The 20685-nt window shown below is 43.9% G+C and overlaps 1 protein-coding gene across 2 annotated transcripts in view; it reads right to left on the bottom strand.

The window, feature by feature from the left end:
- The window catches only part of MATN2 (matrilin 2), a 168281-nt gene that overhangs the window by 73053 nt on the left and 74543 nt on the right, over window positions 1–20685 (bottom strand). For both annotated transcript variants that reach the window (XM_003311858.7, XM_528309.8), the window contains exon 5: window positions 1976–2098. In XM_003311858.7, coding sequence (XP_003311906.2) covers window positions 1976–2098 — 123 coding nt within the window. The remainder of the gene's footprint in view (window positions 1–1975; window positions 2099–20685) is intronic.

The following is a 20685-nucleotide window of genomic DNA, read 5'->3' as shown; positions in this document are numbered from 1 at the left end:
TCTACTACACACGGACAAGCAGGTAATTATTTGGAAACACTCAGAGAAATGGGTTTTTCAGTGGCCTCCAGTTTCGCATGGGCCAAGGTGGGCTTCCTGCCCCATCTACTCCCTGTGACCAATGCAAGCCCTGTGTTCTACTGTCCCTCCCCTTGTCCTAATCAACCAATTACCCTCATCCTGTTTCCTGAAGCTCCTCCACCAGCCTAACTCACAATGGCTTGATTTCCTCCTGACCAAACAGCACTCAGAGTTTCTACCCATTTAACAAATAGTAGAGGGGAAAAAGCAGGTTATAAAACAAAATAGACAGTGTGACCTCATTTTGTTAAATCTTTACAAAATGTTTTTTGTTTATTTGTTTGTTTGTTTGAGATGAGTCTCGCTCTGTCACCCAGGCTGGAGTGCAGTGGCACAATCTCAGCTCACTGCAAAATCCGCCTCCCAGGTTCAAGTGATTCTTCTTCCTCACCCTCCCAACTAGCTGAAAATACAGGGGCACACTACCAGACCCAGCTAATTTTTGTATTTTTAGTAGAGACCGGGTTTTGCCATATTGGCCAGGTTGGTCTCAAACTCCTGACCTCAAGTGATCTGCCCGCCTCGGCCTCCCATAGTGCTGGGATTACAGACGTGAGCCATCGCACCTGTCCAACAAAATGTTTTAAAGTAGATATTTATATGGAGAAAGTCTGGTAGAAAATACAATAACCTATTAATAGTGATTTTTCTCATCTGTTTAAGTTTCTCTATGAACGGGTATTACTTGCATAATAAAAATTAATGAAGCAAAAATAACCATGGGTATATATGTTGGCTTCTTTTTTGCTAGTGGTAGTGGGTGTGGAACCCTGCCACTCTATCATGGCCACCACCAGCAGATTAAGAAGAAAAACAACCCTAAGGCCCAGGAGACCAGCTGCATTTGTGGCCCTTTGATGAGAGGCAGAGGCAGAGGTTGCCTTCATTCCTATCAGTGTGTAAAAACAAACCCACGATACTCTCATCACTCACCTGCCAATTGCAGGCTACCACCTAACTTTTGTTTTGTTGTTGTTTTGTTTTGCCTTCCATATCCCTAGCTAAGAATTAAGGTGTGCTGGAAAATGCAAATTCTATGTGCAAAAATATAAGCATACCCTGTTTGTGAGAAGCAAAATAAAATAGGGTCCTGAAAACAATAGAACACGGAAGACAAAATGCAGGATTTAGCAGAAAATTTACATTCCAGTTTTGATGTCAGTCAAGTTCTTTTCCTTCTAGATTTTCTGCCTCATAAGTATTCAGTTCAGTTTATGAAACACCTACTATCCACCAGGCACTGTTTGTTGGTATAAGGAGGAATGAGACCATGTTAAGTTGCAAAGGCTTTGTAGATAAACAGGGGGGATGTCTGCAGCATCAAGCACTGCCCTTGAGCCTCATTACCTGGGCTTGTGTTTGAGGGTTTGAGGCTACTGCTAGTTTCCTCTGACCACGCCGTCTAATTACGCTGAGCCCATATGGCTGGGCTCTTTCACCTGACAGTCACTTTGGCCTGTCACTGAGCTATAGGTGACATTAGGGAGGAAGGCTGCCCGTTGTCTTTGAGGTGTCACTCAGCAACCCACCCAAGTAAATTTCATGTATAACACCTGAGCTATATATAAGTCAGGCCATTCCAAACATATCCTCCAAAGTTGAAGAAAATCCACCCGATCCTTTTCAAGAGATGCAGTAACACACAGTTATATTTGCATGGATTATCATAAGTGTTCCTTTTACTGGAGACCCAGAATGAGAAAATGCTGACCTCAGCCATAAATGAAGCCTTTAACGTTCAAATTCTGCCTAACAACTACACCAAACAACTGAGCACTTTGTGGAAACCCAAAGGTGAGGAAACAAATATGTGGGAGGTACACGTGAGTCTCCCCTCCTCCTCACCATGCTTAACTTGTCCTTCCCTACCAAGCCCAGCTGGAGGGATACTCACCCACACACCTCTTCCCATCCTCAGCCAGGGCGTAGCCACTGTAGCACTGGCAGACGAAGGAGCCCGGCACATTCACACACAGCTGCTCACAGTTGTGGTCCTCCATGGCACACAGATCCTGGACTGAGGCAAAGTCACGATGTTAGAACACAACGTCAGGCACACCTGAGAATGCTCCCAGCCCAGGGTGAGGCAACAAGGAACTCCAGAGCCCTCACCAAAGTAACTTTTAAAAACATTGTAAGGTTTGATACGTGATCATAGTAGAAAATTTGGAAAACATAAAAAAATAGATAAAAGAAAATTCACCTGTAATCCCCCCATCTGTAATCCTACTACCCAGAGGCAACCACTGTTAACATTTTGGTGAGTTTTCTTTCCAGGTGAGTTTCTGCATGTATATAAAAACACATTTTTCAGCCATGCGCGGTGGCTCACGCCTGTAATCCCAGCACTATGGGAGGCCGAGGTGGGAGGATCACTTGAGGTCAGGAGTTGGAGACCAGCCTGGCCAACATGGTGAAACCTCATCTCTACTAAAAATATAAAAATTAGCTGAGTGTGGTGGTGTGTGCTTGTAATCCCAGCTACTCAGGAGGCTGAGGCAGGAGAATCGCTTGAACTCAGGAGGCGGAGGTTGCAGTGAGCCAAGATCGTGCCATTGCACTCCAGCCTGGACGACAGAGCGAGTCTCTGTCTCAAAATAAATAAATAACATTAAAAAAACCACATTTTTCAAAGTTGGAATTACTTTGAAATACATTAAATAATTTTTTTGAGACAGAATCTTGCTCTGTTGCTGGTATAAGAAGGAATGAGACAAAGCTCTTTGAAAACCCTCTTTGTGCTCTATGTATTCATTCTAATAACAAACGAGGAAAATGGAGAAGCCAAAAGAGGTTAGGTAGAGGTAACAAACATTGCCAGGGAGAAATAGATACATGTCTATTCGTGGTCTTATTTTGGTCAAATATTTATTACTTGTCCACTAAGTGCTAAGCTCTGGCTGTTTATTCACATGCAACGTAGGAATGGACTTGCAGTATGCATCTACTGCAACAGAACTAAGAATATGTTGGTGGATGAAAAGATTAAAGGCATCTTCCATCCATCACTGACTCAGTCTCTAACACTATTTCCCAGCAAGGAGAACAGCTTGGATACCATGAAACAGCTAGCTGTACCATTGATTTTACCATTAAAACTGGAGATAATCAGAGAGCATTAAAGGGGTTGAATATATTAAAGAGAATTTTCTCTGGTTAAAAGCTATCGCTGGCCGGGCGCGGTAGCTTACACCTGTAATCCCAGCACTTTGGGAGGCCAAGGCGGGTAGATCATCTGAGGTCAGAAGTTCGAGACCAGCCTGACCAACATGGTGAAACCCCGTCTCTACTAAAAATACAAAAATTAGCTTGGCGTGGTGGCACGTGCCTGTAATCCCAGCTACTCAGAAGATGGGAGGCTGAGGCAGGAGAATGGCTTGAACACGGGAGGTGGAGGTTGCAGTGAGCCAAGATCGCACCATTGCACTCCAGCCTGGGCGACAGAACAAGACTGTCTCAAACAAAAAAAAGCTATCACTACAACAGGTATGATTTAAAAAAACTTAATTACCTAGAAAGCTTGATTAATTCCTGAATCCAATGGCTACATTTTCATATCCTCTTCTAGATCTTTGAGTTTCATAGTTTATTATGCTTTTACATAAATATAAAATATCAAATTGATTTTTAAAAAGATAAAAGCTGATTTGATTCAACATCTCTATTAAATGCATTAAACAATTTTAAACATTAAAACTTACATCATCGCATTTTAAAAACACTTAGGTCTAAGAGTCTACAAATAAGAATTCTGGTTTTAAACTCCTAAAAGAAGTTTCACTCCCAAATCAATAAAGTAGATGGAAAAAAAAGCCTTATAGACACAGATTCTTTTACCTCTCACCAGTAAGTTTATATCTCACATTTCCAATTGGGAACGCCAACCAGAAATTCCAATGTAGATTTCCAGTGGATTCAGATGTAAGGAAAACACCCATAACCGGAAGAAAACTTCAGCTAATACAAAAATCGTAGTGAGTAATCAAAGAACGACAAAACCTAAATGAGCTAGGCCAGAGATATAAGAAATGTCTGAATCATACGATATTCATTCATTTACTCAATAAATACGGTTTGAGCGCATACTATGTCCCGAGCATTGGGGATATCATGGTGAACAAAACAGACAAGGGGTTTCTGCTGTCACGCAGCTTGTATTCTACTAGGAGTTCATAACATGAACCTTTAGGAAGAGTATTTTCAGCCAAAAGAACAGTGAATGCAAAGGTCCTGAAGAACAAACTGATCCTATTTGAGGGACAGAAAGGCCAGAGTGGTTGTTAGATGCCACCTAAATAACTAACATGCGAGGTAGGACATGATAAGAATCCCTAAGAGAAGTGCCAAGAAAACTATGGGAGTACAGAATTGGGACAGATTACTGCAAGTCTAGCAAGGACTGGGAAAGGCTGGCAGGTATGGAGAAAGAGAAACAGCACTCCAGGCTTGGGACGCGTGAGTAAACAGAAGAGGGAAGCAGGAGAGGCGTGGCAGCTGAATTCTGCTCTGGAAATTCCAGGGGAAGTAGCAGAAGAGAGGATGGGAAAGACCATTGACACCAGAGGCAGAGGGATCTCTGCACACAGGCTGCATAGGCTGAACTCCAATCAGCGGGCAATGGGGACCACTCAAGGGAAAAACTTTAAAAAGGGAGACCAGCAATTTCACCCAAGTTGTGCTTCGGAAGGATAAGTCTGGCAGCACCACAGATCCTCTCAGGTCTGGGAAAATTTAAGCACCTCTAGCAAAGTTCAATGAAAAGCATTGCTTTCTTGGGAACAGCAGTAGGTTTCTGAGTTCCGGGCTGAAGTAGCTTTGGGTTGCCTGAATGGTGATGAGAAAATTAACCTCTTGCTATGAGGACCTTTAAACATTCTTTACACTTTTGGCCTCACCCATCGGCTGTCAGCCCACCCCTGCACTTTTCCCTCCTGGCATGAATCATAATGTTAACTACATATGTGTTTATAGAGCGATGGATGTACTGTGTCTCTCTTACTAGACTCTAAGCTCCCTAAGTGGGTGGGCAGTGTCCCTCCATGAAGTCCTGATGGCTGGGAGGTGACGCTCCAGCATGCTGGAACCAGCTCTGGAAGGGTGGCAGCAGCTTCTCCACCTGGGTCCTCCCAATCTCTACTGCAGATGCTGCCTTGCCCCATCAGGGGTCTGGCAGGAACCCTACCTACCATGGTTACCAAGTAGTGGTGTGAATACAGGTGATTTTTCATTCTTTTATTTATAATTGTCTGATTTCAAATTTTCTAACAGGAACTTTTATAATAATGGAGGAAGACAAAAAAATCAACCTGTTACAAAAGAACCCTTTTGAAAGTACCATTTCAAAAGCAATGAACCAGGACCTTGAAGGAACAATCTTTTTTTCTAAAAGGCTTCCCTGCACAGGGTAGGTAGAGAAAGGCAAGGATATGCTTGTTCCTTTCAGGACAGACTGGGATATCCGCAGAAGAGTCTGTGAGTAACTGCAAGCTCCCATCTACAGAAGCAGCAGGGACCTTTGAAAATCTTGATGCCAAGGTACTCCCCACCACAATTAAATCAGACTGGCAGGGGGTGGGATTTGGGCAGTGGTGTTTGTCAAAGCTCCCAGGTAGCCCCAGTGTGCAGCCAGGCTGAATGTCATTGAACCTAACAGATAAAAAGTCCCCACAATCCTCCCTGGGGAAGGTGCCCAGATCCAGGAGTCAGTCTCCCCCTTTAATGATGAGACCCTACGGTTCAGCTTTCCTCTTCTAAACAAATCTGAGTGATTGTTGTCCTTGCTCCCCTCTCCAAGAGGCTAAAAGAACCCCAAACACCTATGTGCGGGTGCAAGATTACTGCTCGCATCCCAGAACTGTCCCACAAACAGCAAGCTTGCCAGTTGGCTTCATGCGGATTGTCCTTTTGTACTGTTTTTAGAATTGTTGGGGATTTATGGCCACGAGCGATTTGTACCGACCCAAGGGAAACCATTCAGGGATTAATCTAATTAAACAAAGACAAAGGAATAAATACAGACTGGGTTCTGACAAAACAACTTTGCTGTTTTTCTGGCAGTGGCCATTTCCTTTTGAAACAAATACAGATGTTTTTTGGATGATTCCTTATGCTTTTGAAAAACAGCCCTTCTTTCTCTCTGAGGCCAGGAGGATTTCACTGAAGGATGAGAAGCACTGTGTCCAGAGCTCCCCCTGCCCCGGCACAGCCTTCCACCTTCTCCACCTGGTGAACCCCATGAATGGCTCACAACCCCAGTCAAATGTCACCTCCTGTGGGAAGCCTCCTTCAAGTTAGCTGGACTTAAGGCTTCTTCCCCTGGGCCCCCACAGCACTATAGATGTGGCTCCGCTCTAGCATTTCGGCACTGATCCCATGGTATTGGAAGGACTTGATCACGGCTATCTGCCCCATTATAAGCGGGTCAGTTTTGACTCTCCAGAGTCTAGCACAGTGTCCTAGCACATGTATTTGGTCTCCATAAGAGTTCATTTGTTGAATGAACAATGAAAAAGGCCCAGATGCCCTGCCTCCCAGGAGGAATGGCCCTAAAGTCCTAAGAATACCCTCCTCCATTAGGTGTGAGGTCCTCAGAAGATGACTGAGATGGGAACAAAATTCTCTCCAAGTCTCTCTGCCTCTCCTCATCCTCAGCAAGAGGTATTCACACACCAGAAGAGGGCTCAGAGTGAGGTAGGAGGCAGGACTCAACTCCAGAGGCAGAGCTTAACTCCAGAGGCAGGGCTTGGACACAGGATCAAATTGAGGGCTGGGGCAGAAGCAGCTTTCCATAAGACATGCCCACCAGTGTGACATGTCAGTTTACCATTGCCATGGCAACACCTGGGAGTAACCACCCCCTCCGTGTCAATGACCTGACAAACCAAGAGCTACTATCCCTTCCCTAGAAATTCCTGCATAAACTGCCTCTTAATCTGCATGCAGTTAAAAGTGGGTATAGGCCACTGGGATCACACCCATAATCCCAGCATTTTCGGAGACCGAGGCAGGTGGATCATGTGAGGTCAAGAGTTCAAGGCCAGCCTGGCCAACATGGTGAAACCCCATCTCTATTAAAAATACAAAATTAGCCAGATGTGGTGGCAGGTGCCTGTAATCCCAGTTACTTGGGAGGCTGAGGCAGGAGAATCACTTGAACCCAGGAGGCAGATGTTGCAGTGAGCTGAGATCGCGCCACTGCACTCCAGCCTGGGAAACTCCATCTCAAAAAAAAAAAAAAAGTGGGTATAAATATGACTGTAAAACTGCCCTGAGCTACTACCTACTCTCTGCCTATAAGGATAGCCCTGCTCTGCAGGAGCAGTCACGGAGGCGTAACACTGCCAGGGCTGTAACACTGTCTCTTCAATAAAGCTGTTTACTTCTACCTCTGCTTGCCCTTGAATTCTCTCCTGGATAAAGCCAAGAACCCTCATGGGCTAAGCCCCACTTTGGGGCTCACTTGTCCTGCATCAAGAACACAATGACATCTCAGAGCCAGCCCCCAGCTATGGACACCAGAAAAGCTGTCATGACAGTTAGGGAACCTGTGTGCCCTGCTATCCACTGCGTCCCGGTATCTAGCACAGTGCCTGGCACTTTGTCCTTGCTCAACAAGTACTTGTTGAATGGATGAATGAACTCATGCTCATGTGACACAAGCACAGGGTTGTCAGGTGTTCCTAACTCATCTCTCTTACCTACTCTTGTAAGCTCTGTGAAGGACAGAGCCATCTCTCTAAGTCTTGGTGTTCCTTACGGTGCCTGTATAATGCCATTCACTTCACACAGTCGGTGCTTAGTAGCCATCTATTGTTGACTTGCCAGCCTCCCTTGCTGGGCAGCCTAGAGCTCTGTCTCAATTAATAAATGTCACTGGGCAGAAATGGGACAGCTGGGCCGGGCGCGGTGGCTCACGCCTGTAATCCCAGCACGTTGGGAGGCCGAGGCGGGCGGATCACGAGGTCAGGAGATCGAGACCATCCTGGCTAACACGATGAAACCCCGTCTCTACTAAAAATACAAAAAATTAGCCGGGCGCGGTGGCGGGCGCCTGTAGTCCCAGCTACTCGGGAGGCTGAGGCAGGAGAATGGCGTGAACCCAGGAGGCGGAGCTTGCAGTGAGCCGAGATCACGCCACTGCACTCCAGCCTGGGCGACAGAGCGAGACTCCAGCTCAAAAAAAAAAAAAAAAAAAAAAGAAATGGGACAGCTGGGGATGATTCTGAAGTATTCTTTAATTTCTCTTTAGCAAAGATGAATTTTTAGAATAGCTAACTTTTACCCTGGGGTCGAAGATGGGAACAGAAACTTGAAAGTCATGGGATTCCTCCCTCTCCTGTACCCCTCAGACCCAGTCAATCCTGGATTTACTTCTCTTCATCTCCCCTGCCACCATGGAGCCACTATCATCTGTTGGCTGAACAGCCATGGCAACCTCTTAACTGGTTTTCCTGTATTCATCTCAGCCTAGCATCCTCCTGTAGCCAGAGTAATCTGCTCCTGCCTCTCTTCTGCTTAAAACCCTTAATGGCTTATCTCTGCTTTAGGATGGAGTCCAAAAACTCTAATGTGATGGTCAAGGGGGCTACAAGACCCACCCCTTCACCTCTCCAGTCTTATCTTAAGCCTTCTCTTATTTTCTCTGCTCCATTTACATGGCCCTCTCCATTTTCAAATAAAGCTTCTTCATGTCTTGGGACCTTTGCAAAGGTCATTCCTTCTGCCTAGAATGCTCAAGCCTCTTCCTGACCTCCTTTTCCCCTACCTAACTCTCATACCTCCTTTAGTACTCACCTGAAAGTCTGCTTTCTCAGGAAGCTCTGACCTACCACTAGGGGTGAAGTCCTCCCTCAGGGTTTCCATTTGTAATCCTCATCACAATTATAATTTAATGCTTAATTTGCAACTAATTATTTCATGTCTATTTCACCTGCCACATAGGGCAGCCACAGTGCTTGTCTTGCTCAGCATGCTAGTTCAAATATCTAGCATCTGCCATGTGGCTGATTTGTGGATGACTGAATTAATAAATCTATTCAACGATGAAATGGTTCAGAGTGCTGGGAAAACAACAGTGAATCAGTGGACAACAACAGAAAAATTCCTACCCTTATAGAGCTGATGGTCCAGTGAGGGGCCAGTCATGTGCTAGAGGCAGCTCGTACTGACTCACACAATGATGTGCATCTCTTCCCACAGCTGCATTCAAAGAGGCCAAGTTGGTAGCTTGAAATGTCCATGGTGGGAGTATTTACACCATGGAAATTGGCAAATCTACAAATCAGAGCTTTTGCCTCCTGGAGACCTGATTGTTAAACATTTAGCAGCACATCCCTGATAGAAGATTGATAGTAAACAAAGCAAATAGGTAAAAATCTGTGATACGTTATAAGCAGGAAAGGGGAGTTGAGAGTGGTGAGAGAGCAGGCTTCCATTTTTAACAGTGTGAACTGAAAAGATGATTTTGACCTTCTCCAAATTTTTATTTGGACCTGAAAGAGGTGACATGAAAAATGATGAAGGGAGCCACCACTGGGGGAGGACAGGATGTCAGTTACGTCTCCTCAGAAAGGGTAGGGGTGAGGCAGGCAGGTGAAAAGAATATCGACTTTGGAGCCAGACTTGGCCCCAGCTGGGTAACGACTTCAAGTAAGGGACTTTTGAGAGATTCAATTTTCATAAAAAGGTTAAATATCTTATTTGTAGGGTTGAGTGAGATAATCTAGATGGGCAAAGCATCTGTCTCACAGAAGATATTTTTATTTTATTTATTTATTTTTAATTTTTTTGAGACAAGGTCTGGCTCTGTCACCCAGGCTAGAGTGCAATGGCACAATCTAGGCTCACTGCAACCTCTGCTTCCTGAGCTCAAGCAATCCTTCCACCTCAGCCTCCCGAGTAGCTGGGACTAAAGGTAAGCACCACCATACCCAGCTAACTTTTTTTTTTTTTTTTTTTGGTGAGATGGAGATTTACTCTTGTTGCCCAGGCTGGAGTGCAATGGCGCTATCTTGGCTCACCGCATTCTCCGCCTCCTAGGTTCAAGCGATTCTCATGCCTCAGTACTCATGCCGAGTAGCTGGGATTACAGGCATGTGCCACCATGCCCGGCTAATTTTGTATTTTAAGTAGAGACAGGGTTTCACTGTGTTGCCCAGGCTGATCTCGAACTCCTGACCTCAGGTGATCTGCCCGCCTCGGCCTCCCAAAGTGCTGGGATTACAGGCGTGAGCCACCACGCTCAGCAAAATACCAGCTAACTTTTGTATTATTTGTAGAGACAGGGTTTCACCGTGTTGGACAGGCTGGTCTTGAACTCATGAGCTCAAGCGATCTACCCGCCTTGGCCTCCCAAAGTGCAGGGCTGACAGTAAGTATTCAACAAATGTTAGCATCCTTCTCCTTTCCTAAATCAAGGGGGAAAAGAAAAGTGTCAGTGGCACATACCTATTTAAGCATGGCAGAGAGTTGAACTTCAACCAAATTTTGCTCACATCCCAATTCTAATAGTTTCACTTTATTGGGTACCTATAAAAGCTGCAAACATGGGCCGGCACGATGGGTCACACCTATAATCCCAGCACTTTGGGAGGCCAACGCAGGAGGATCAAGACCAGCCTGGGCAACAGAACGACATCTTGTCTCTACAGAAAATTAAAAAATTAGCCAGGCACAGTGGCACATGCCTGTAGTCCCAGCTACTAGGGAGGCTGAGGTAGGAAGATCATTTCAGCCAGGGAGTTCCAGGTCGCAGTAAGCTATGATTGCGCCACTGCACTCCAGCCTGGGAGACAGAGCGAGATCCTGTCTCAAAAAAAAAAAAAAAAAAAAAAAAATCCCTACAAACATGAATATTAGATCCTAACGTTCTAAAATTTATCTCTGGCCAAGTTTGGTTTTTGAGTTCTATGCTAAATTGAAGTGATACAGCAAAGTAGGTAATTTGGAATTTCATAACAAAAAGACCTGGCCAAATTTGAGATACACCTTGCCAGGGAGCTACCATTAGCATGTATCTGACAGTCAGCAAAATCTGCTCGCTTGTTTCAGTGCCTGGAGAATTTTAAGAGGGATAACTCAGTCTTCCCAGGTGAAACTAATTAGTGAAGACTTGCTGCCAAGAGCCCCAAAGCTGTGCTCAAACCCAACCACAGTTTCCCCAGAGGCTCCCATGCACCCTAGATGTAAGTGCCTTCCTTTAGAAACCCTGGCGCCTGCATCTCAGTCCAGAGAACTTGGAAACTTTCATCTGCTTACACCGGAAGGAGGCAGAACTGAGGGGGGAGCACGGAGCATGGAGCAAAGGCTATGGCCATCATCCAGGGCTAAATCAAAGGGTTTCACCAACGTTTCAGAATTTTAGACAAGCTGCACTGCACGCTGTTGACACCAATGACAGTTTAATCTCGTCTTTGGAGTTAAAGTAAATGAACACCTTTAGAAGACACCCTCTACTTTTTATAGCTCTTGCTGTTATTTAATCTGAGATGTAGAAATCAGAAATTGTTTATCACAGCAAGAGAGAAGGAGAAGTGGGTTATTAGGGCTGCCATTTCACTCAACTGGGTAAACGATGGGGTCTCTGCCCACTCCCACAGGAAAGCTTGCTATGAGTTAGGGCTCCACAAATGCAGGCAAAACCCAAGCTTGCCTTTTCGAGACCATGCCCTCTCTTTCATCATGTCTGAAAGCACTAATCTTATTTTGACAACTGCAGTTTGGATTTGAAGTCTTCCAATGGTAAATGAGTCATCAGCCTCGTGCTTCTACACTGAAAGAAACAAAACAAACCCAATGTCACTGAGAAAATTATCCTTTCAGGCAAACTCCAGCTGTGCCTAGTCTCCTCCTTTCCCGCAGCAGTTGAATTTTTTTCAATCAATTCTCCTGTTCACTAACAAGATTTTGGTTTTCCTCGGGGAAGGGAAAAGGAGGAAGGGGGGAATCTCTGAAACAAGTTCTAAAATACAGTGAAATCTGAGTGAATGAGGTTGACAAAAATAATAAATAAACAAACAAGAATAATGTCCTACTCCTGTAGAGTGCTTTTCAATTTCCAAACCGTTGTCACTTTATGTTCTTAATATAAACCCCCTTTTGAGTGGATGCTCCCAGGGAGAGATCTTATTTAAAACATCTAAGTCAGTAGTCCTTAAACTGCAGCGTACATCGACATTCCCTGGAGGGCTTAGGAAAACCCACATTCCTGGGCCCCAGTTCCAGAGGTCCTGATTCAGTGGGTCTAGGGTAAGCCTGGGAACCTGCATTTCTAGTAAGTTCCGGGCAAAGCTGATATTGTTTTCCGGGGGGACCACACTTTGAGAACCACTTGCCTGGGTCCTCATAAAAACAGCCAAGCGGAGGAAAAGCTGTGCAAGGTTCAAGCTCATGTTCCCCTGATATGTACATTTTTTTCATAATTGGCATTTCTCCACTCACATTTAGTCAGCTCAGTTCTCCCATGAGGCTCTACTCACCCCAGATTCCTTCTTTTGTAGAAAATCCTGTGCCCTGGCACAGCCAGAGGGTGAGCAGACTGCACAAAATGATCCCTAAGCTCCCAGATCCAGGCCTGACAGCCAGGGTCAAGGGGAAGCTGGATGACAGCATTTAGCAAGCCCACTGCTTCGGCTCACAGCAGCTCAGCCACAGCTCAGGTGGCTGCTATTGATTGTCAGTGAAGGCAGCTGCTTTGCGTGTGTGTGCGTGCGGCCTGCTCACCCTTCTAGCTTTGACCCATGCTCTGACTGTGGGCTGCCCCAAAGCTCACATCCTGACCTTCACTTTCCACACCCACTTTCTCCCTCCAAGATTCCATCTATTTTCAGGGTCAATGACCACCACCAAACACATACTGCCCAGGCCTTTTCCTTGAACTGGAATTCTCCATCTCCAGCTGCATCCAACCACGTGTGTGGGCTCTCTCTTGGACGCATCTGTTTGCCCTGAAAACTAGATTTCCTCTCTGCAGTTATCCATCAGTCTTAATTACTCTGAACCCACCAGCCATCACCTATCTGATGTCATAAACTCCTCCCTGGGGCTGGGATGGTTGCCGTGGTCTCCTACTTAATTCTGCGGGCGTAAGAAACATACACTGAATTGACTGGACTGATTAGAATTGTTCTCTGATTCCATCTTTTATATTCTGCTCTCTGTGTGGGGGGTAAAAGGGAAGCCAAGATCTGAATGTTTCTTGGGTCCCTAATATGTAAGAAAAATACCCCATAAGAGTATCAGGCCCATAGAGGGGAATCCACAGGTATTGAATGAATGAGCGGATGAGTGAAGGCATCCCTGCCCCACTCTCTACCTCTAATACAGCACATACATTATTGCCAGCCCCAATTTACTAAAATGACCTGGTTTTGCCCTTGACACCCTGTGTTCAATTCCCCTACTCAACAAAGGACACTGTTGGAACTTAGCTTGAGAATCAAATTGCTCCATACTTTATCCCTGCTTACATTCCTTCTCTCATCCTCCACTGATGCCACAAACAAACTATTCCAGAAAGCCAGTCTGGTCCAGCGCCACTACTTACTTCCAAAACCTTGTTCTGATTAATGAATGTCAGCTTTATTGAGTGACAACTGGCATACAATAAACTGTACATACTTCAAGTGTACAGTTTGATAAATCGGGCTTATCAATATATCATCACCACAATCAAGATAATGAGCATAGTCATCACCCCCCCAAGTTTCCTGATGCTGCTTTGTAATCCCTCTCCCTGCTGCTCCCCACTCCTTGGCCCCAAGCACCCACTAATCTGCTCTCTGTCATTACTGAGTAGGCACCATTTCCAAAAATTTTATACAAATGGAACCACATGGTATGTTCTGGTTTTTTTGGGTCTGGTTTCTTTCATTCAGCATAGTGATTTGGAGATGCATCCAGGCTACTGCATGTGTCAATAGTGCATTCTTTTCACTGCAGAGGAGTATTATACAGGATGCGTGTATTGCAATGTATCACCCATTCATCTGTTAATCAACATGTGAGTTGTTTTCAGTTTGGGGCTATTACAAGTAAAGCTGATGTGAATATTTGTGTTCAAATCTTTTTTTAGACATAAACTTTTATTTCTTTTGAGTAAATACTTAAAAGTGGAATGGCTGGGTCACATGATAGGTAAATATCTAACTTTGTAAGAAACCGCTAAGCTGTTTTCCAGAGTGGCTGAACCATTTTACATGACCACTGGTGATGTATGAGCATTCCAGTTCCCAATTTTGCGAACACATGGTATAGTCAATCTTTTAAAATTTATCCACTCTGGTCAGGCACAGTGGCTCAAGACTGTAATCCCAGCACTTTGGGAGGCTGAGGTGGGCAGATGATCTGAGTTCAGGAGTTCAAGACCAGCCTGGCCAACATGGTGAAACCCCATCTCTACTAGTAAATACAAAAAAAAAATTAGCCAGGCTTGGTGGTGCGTGCCTGTAGATCCAGCTACTTGGAGGTTGAGGCAGGGGAATTGCTTGACCCAGGAGGCAGAGGTTGCAGTGAGCTGAGATCACGCCACTGCACTCCAGCCTGGGCGACAGAGCAAGACTCTGTCTCAAAAAAAAAAAAAAAAAAAAAAAAAATCCATTCTAGTGGAGGTATAGTGATATCTCCTGTCTGATAACATTGAGCATCTCTTCATGTGCTTCTTCACTACCCATATGTCTTCCATGGTTTAGTGTCTGTTCAAATATTTTGCCCATTTTTATGGTGGTGTTTGTCTTCTTGGTACTGAATACTTGGTACTTGGTACTGAGCTAAGAATTCCTTATATTCTAAAGTCCTTTGTTGGGCATATGTTTTGCAAATGTTTTATTCCAATCTGTGGCTTGCCTTTTCATTTTAGTAGCAGAGTACTGAAGAGCAAATGTTTTCATTGTGATTAAATATATTGATTTTTTTCTTTTATGTTTTGTAGCTTTTTGTGTACTATTTAAGAAATCTTTGCCAACCTGAGGTCATCAAGATTTTTCTTCTACCATTTCATCACGGTATTTAATAGTGTCTGCTCTTGCATTTAGGCTTAGAATAAATTTTCAATTAATTTTTATACATGTTATGAGGTAAAGACAAGATCTATGTTCCTTTTGTTTGTTTGCTTGCTTTTTTGCACATGGCAATTCAATTGCTGCAACACCATTTGTTGAAGACATTATTGTTTCCTCATTGAATTGCCTTCCCACTCCGTCAAAAAATCATTTCACCACATACATATGGGTTATTTCTCGATTCTGTTCTGTTCCATTGCTCTATATGTTCATCTTTATACCAATGCCACACTGTCTTGATTACTGTTGTTTTATACTTAGTCTTGAAATCAGGTAGTTTAAACAAAATTTAAAGATGAACTTTATCTTTTTCAAAGCTTTGTTTAATGTGCATGATTCACAGATTCCATATTTGTGAATTTGCCTACTTGCTAAAATTTGCTTGTAACCCCGAGTCAATACCCATGACACTTTCTCAGCCATTCATGGACATACACAGAGTGGCAAAAAATTTGAGTCACCCAGGACACATATTCCCAGGTAAGGTCAAACAAGGCAATGTTCTGTCTTCTTATTTCAGCTCTCATCCCATAAACAAGCATCCTTTCTGTGGTCTATGCAGTGCCACATTTTTTGCCTTTTTGTACTTCTTGTTGGTGATTTTGCTGTTGAAAATGGCCCCCAAGAGTAATGCTGATCTGCTGTCTATTGTTCCTAAGTACTTCGTTCAAAATATGAACAATAGCTTTCAATGTTAATGAATTAACAGTATATACTCAAAAACGTGTGTTTAAACAGAACATCAAACAAGTTTATGTATTGATTGATGAATGTTGTGATTGGAAGCTCTCAGGAACCCAACTCTGTATTTCATCTAGGAGCAATGATTCAGAATTTGCGATTTAGTGTTTATGGATATTTTATAGATCATAACTACTGGGAATAATGAGAACTGACTGGGTTTGACTATTCTAGTTTTTTTGCATGTTCATGTATATTTTAAAATCAGTTGTCGATTTCTAAAAAAATAGGTCTGCTAGGATTTTGAAGGGGATTGCTTTGAATCTATGGATCAGTTTGGAAAGAAATGACATCTTGGCCATATTAAGTCTTCCAATCCATGATAGGGTATATCTCTCCATTTATTTAGGTTTTTTTAAAATTAATCTCAGAAATCTTTTATATTTTTCAATGTGTAAATCATACACATCTTTAAAATTTATCCCTAATTTACATATTTTTGATGCCATTATACCTGGTATTTTAAAATCTCAATTTCTGACTTTTGTTGCCAGTGTACAGAAATACAATGAAGTAATTTTTTAAGTATATTGACTTTTTATCTTGCAACATTGCTAAACTCATTTATTAGTTTTAGTGGCTTTTTGTTGTTGTTTTGAGACAGAGTCTCGCTCTGTTGCTGGAGTGCAGCGGTGCAATCTCGGCTCACAACCTACACCTCCCAGGTTCAAGCGATTCTCCTGCCTCAGCCTCCTGAGTAATTGGGATTACAGGCATGCACCACCACACCAGGGTAATTTTTGTATTTTTAGTAGAGACAGGGTTTTGCCATGTTAGCTAGGTTGGTCTCAAACTCCTGACCTCAGGTGATACGCCCAACTCAGCCTCCCAAAGTGCTAGGATTGCAGGCATGAGCCACCACACCTCGCCACTATGAGTAATTATATTGATTGATTTTTGAATGTTAAACCAAACTTGCATTGTTGGAATAAACTCCATTTGGTCTTGATGTATTGTTCTTTCTATATATTGTTGAATTCTATTTGCTAAATTTTTAAGAATTTTCACATCTAAATTCACAAAGAATGTTGGTTATAGTTATGTCTCTCTAATAATTCAGTGGTTTTTCTGGGTCATGCTCCTTGTTTAAACTCTAACATAAATCTATTAAATCACTTATGTAGCTTGGGAAAAATAATGTTGGGAACATTTCCAAAGAATGAAAGCAGTAAAATGCATTTGGTATCGTTCTTGAGAGAAGAAAAAAAAATTTAAGCTGGATAAGAAAGTCTACATTTTCTGCCAAATGGAGTTCTCTAAATGCTGCATTATCATCAGCTTCCAGATAGATTAAATGTTCCAGAAGAAAGGGAAAATTCCTTATTTTGAAAATATATCAAGAAAAAGAAACAAGATAAAGTTCTTTCTTAGTAGGACAGGAATTCTGGGAAGGGGAAGGATAAGGGGAAATAGCATGTGAAGACGGGCACACTTCATGAGGTTTTCTTTCCCCCCATTTTTTTTAAATGGGAAAAGGAAGGAACATAAAATTCCATTGTTCTAGTATTATGCTGATGCTCTTGCATATATCTCATATAATGGTATTTGATAGGGAAGACTTTTTGAAAGGCAGAAGGAATCCACAATGTTGAGGTCCAGTATGTTCAAAATTGCCCATATAGACACAACTTGGAAGATAAAATTCTACACCTTGATCTTAGCCAAAAGGCCAAGAAGTGATGGAAGCTAAAATTCTTTAATGCATTTGATCTAGTCTTCGAATGGAAAGGCCCTTTTTAGACAACTAATATCCACCCAGAAGAGGGTTACCTGGACAGTGAAGAGACCCAAAACTAGGTCATCAAAAGATGTGTTTTTCCCCTGAAGAAGAGAAAATTGATAGGAATGGGGTCAGTGTGTGGGAATAACACTCTACAATAATTGAAGGGCTTTCCCTATTTATTTGGATAAGGAAATAACTTTTTGGTATATGGCTTCAGACAGCAGAAATAGGATAAAAGTTGAAATTATAGACAAGTAGGATTTCTGCTCAACCGCTGATCCAAGCTGTCTGAATATGGGATTCAGGTGTGTTGTAATAACCTGATTCTGTAAGAACCATCACCCCTCTGGGACACTGGGAGGGGACAGAATTCTGAAGTTCCATAAGAGAGGAAGCCAGAAGTCTAATAGCCAAGGTCCATCACCATTCAAAGAATGTGTGGATCAACTGTGTCTGCTTTCCCTCTCCACACAAATTACAAATATACAATGGTGGGGAGATATATATATATATTTTTTTTTTTCTATAGTGTGTATGTGTGTGTGTATTTGAAGACAGTTGCTGAAGAGGCCCTCCCACTATTATTTTGTGTGATGACAGTACCACAGCAATTAGCAGTGGACTTGGCGAAGTAACAATCTGTTGAATGTTAGTCCTGAATTAGTTCTAAGTCTCCCCTGGATTAGTGGGCTGAGGAACCTATCTGTCTTCCCGGCTTGGAGAAGTTTTTCTGATTGAAGCGTTGTCCTGCTGCCATCTGGGGGTCCTCTAGGGTCATGGGACAGTCTCAAAAGATGGCCAAGAGCGAGGACATAACAGGATTTGGATTCTGGTTTGATCACATTGCTAGCCATGTGAGCTTGGGTAAATCGTCTAAACTTTTTGTTCCTTATTTTGCTTATCTGTAAAATGAGAGTGATAAAACCCACTTTAAGAGCTCATTGTGAGAATTAAATGAGACAGCAGATATAAAACACGCAGGAAAGCTCCTGGCACATGGTAAACACCTAACAAGTGGCTATAGTTAGGCTTGACCTCATGTGTTGCACACTGAGGTGGACGTGGATTGCAGTCACTTTTGGTTGCAATTACCCTGGTTGTTTATTTGATTCACTCCCATGCAAAAATGTGAGCTCCAAAAAAGAAAGAATATTGCTGTGTTATTCACTATTTTATTTTCAGTGCTTTGCATGCTGCCTGGCACATTTTTATGCTCAAAAACAATTGTTAAATGAAAAAATAAATGAACCAATCAATGATTGTATGGAAGAATGAATGGCAAGCACTTCTTAGAGAGTAAGAGGTGCTTTGGGGAGGAGGTGTCACCCACATGGCTTTTCATCTGGGAGATTATCCAGCTACGCCCAGGACATGGAAATTAAGTGGAAACAGCTTCCAGAAGTGGAGTACATGCCTCCTCTCCAGGCCTATTGTGAGTTTCTCTCAGTGTTGGCAGGCACAGGTCCCTGCTCATCAGCAGGGGTCAGTAGATGGCACAGCCTTCACTTGGCACAGCTTTTAGCTGTCCCCTAGACCAAAAACAGGGCCTAACAAGGACATAGTGAGACAGGTATTGATTTGTTACCACCCGTCCCATCTTATGGGCGAGGAAACTGAGAGTCAAGGAGTTTAAATAATCAGCTCAGAGTGAGACAGCCATAGTTGGTAAGTGATAAGGTCGGGTTCAAGCCCAGATCTGCAGACAGTGAAGGCCCTGTTCTTCCACCAAGGCCCCTGGTACACCAATTTTGGGAAAGCGAAAGAGTTATTAGTATTATCCCCTTCTGAAAGAGAGAGAGCTGTTCTTTATCACTGCACATTTATTAAGCTAAGTCTGGCTGAAGGTTAAGATGGTTTAACTGCTTCAGGGTGACTGGAGAGCTGGGTCAGACGGGACAGCAGAGCTCTGCTAAGCCCTTCCCTGGGACCCCTCACTGCCTGAGGCCAGTGAATCTCAAAGTGTGGCAGTCATTCGTCGGTTCATTGAAAATCCAGACCTGTTAACTCTGCATCTCTGCGGGTGAGCCCAGGAGTCAGTTTCCTGGCTCATTCTTAGTCACTGAAGTTTGAGAAACCCTGCCCTGAGCTCCTAGCCCTCCTCCGCCTGGGCCTCCCTGCCCCTCCCCCTGGTCAGTCTGTCTGAAGTCCAGGCAGGGTCTGCTTCATATTCTCCTGTGGCACATCCCTAGGCAGGAGGAATCCAAGGCCAGAGCAGTACTTGAGATCTGGGGGACATCAGGGCCTGTGGCAGGACCAGGCAGGGGTCTGGCAAACCCTGCTGTGTGGGGGAAGGCCTTGCTCATAAAATTAGGGAAAGAACACTTTATTTTTTATTTGCTGGTGTCAGAATTCCTCTGGCTTGGCTAGGCCAGCCCACGGAAAATAAATATCAGCAGATTCCCAGATCCCAGTCACTCAGTGGGACATGAGACAAGGAGAGGAATTCCTTGTGCTCCTAAGAAGAGAAGGGCGCCAGGCACAGTGGCTCACTCCTGTAAATCTCAGCACTTTGGGGGTTTAGGCAGATGGAGCACTTGAGCTCAGGAGTTCGAGAGCAGCCTGAGCAACCTCATCTCTACAAAAATTAGCCAGGCATGGTGGCATGCAGCTGTGGTCCCTGATACTCAGGAGGCTGAGGTGGGAGGACTGCTTGAACCTGGAAGGTTGAGGCTACAGTGAGCCATAATTGTGCCACTGCACTACAGCCTGGGCGACAGAGCAAGACCCTGTCTTAAAAAAACAAAGGAAAAGAACAAGAAGGAGGAGGAGGAGGAGGTGGAGGAGGAGGAGAAGGAGAAGGAGACAGAGAAGGAGAAGGAGAAAGGGCAGGAAGGGAGTGGGCAAGATGGTGGGAGGCTGAGATGGGCCAGAGAAGCATCCGGGGCAGAGGGGAGGATGCCTGAAGAGGAGGAAGGGTGCCTCCAGAGGATGGTTGTGGGGAGGTAGAACACCTGAAGAGGTGGAGGTGTCTAGAGGGGGGTGTCTAAAGAGATCTCTAGGTTGTTTGCTGAGCAGTGTGTGAGATGACCTTTCCCAGGCTCCCCCAGTTCTTTAGGAAACTCTATGAAACCCATGAGTATTTGG

The sequence above is a fragment of the Pan troglodytes genome, chromosome 7 (assembly GCF_028858775.2).
Source record: "Pan troglodytes isolate AG18354 chromosome 7, NHGRI_mPanTro3-v2.0_pri, whole genome shotgun sequence".
Taxonomy (NCBI): domain Eukaryota; kingdom Metazoa; phylum Chordata; class Mammalia; order Primates; family Hominidae; genus Pan; species Pan troglodytes.
Note: the sequence above shows the minus strand (reverse complement) of the source record. Positions and strands in the feature narration are given on the sequence as shown.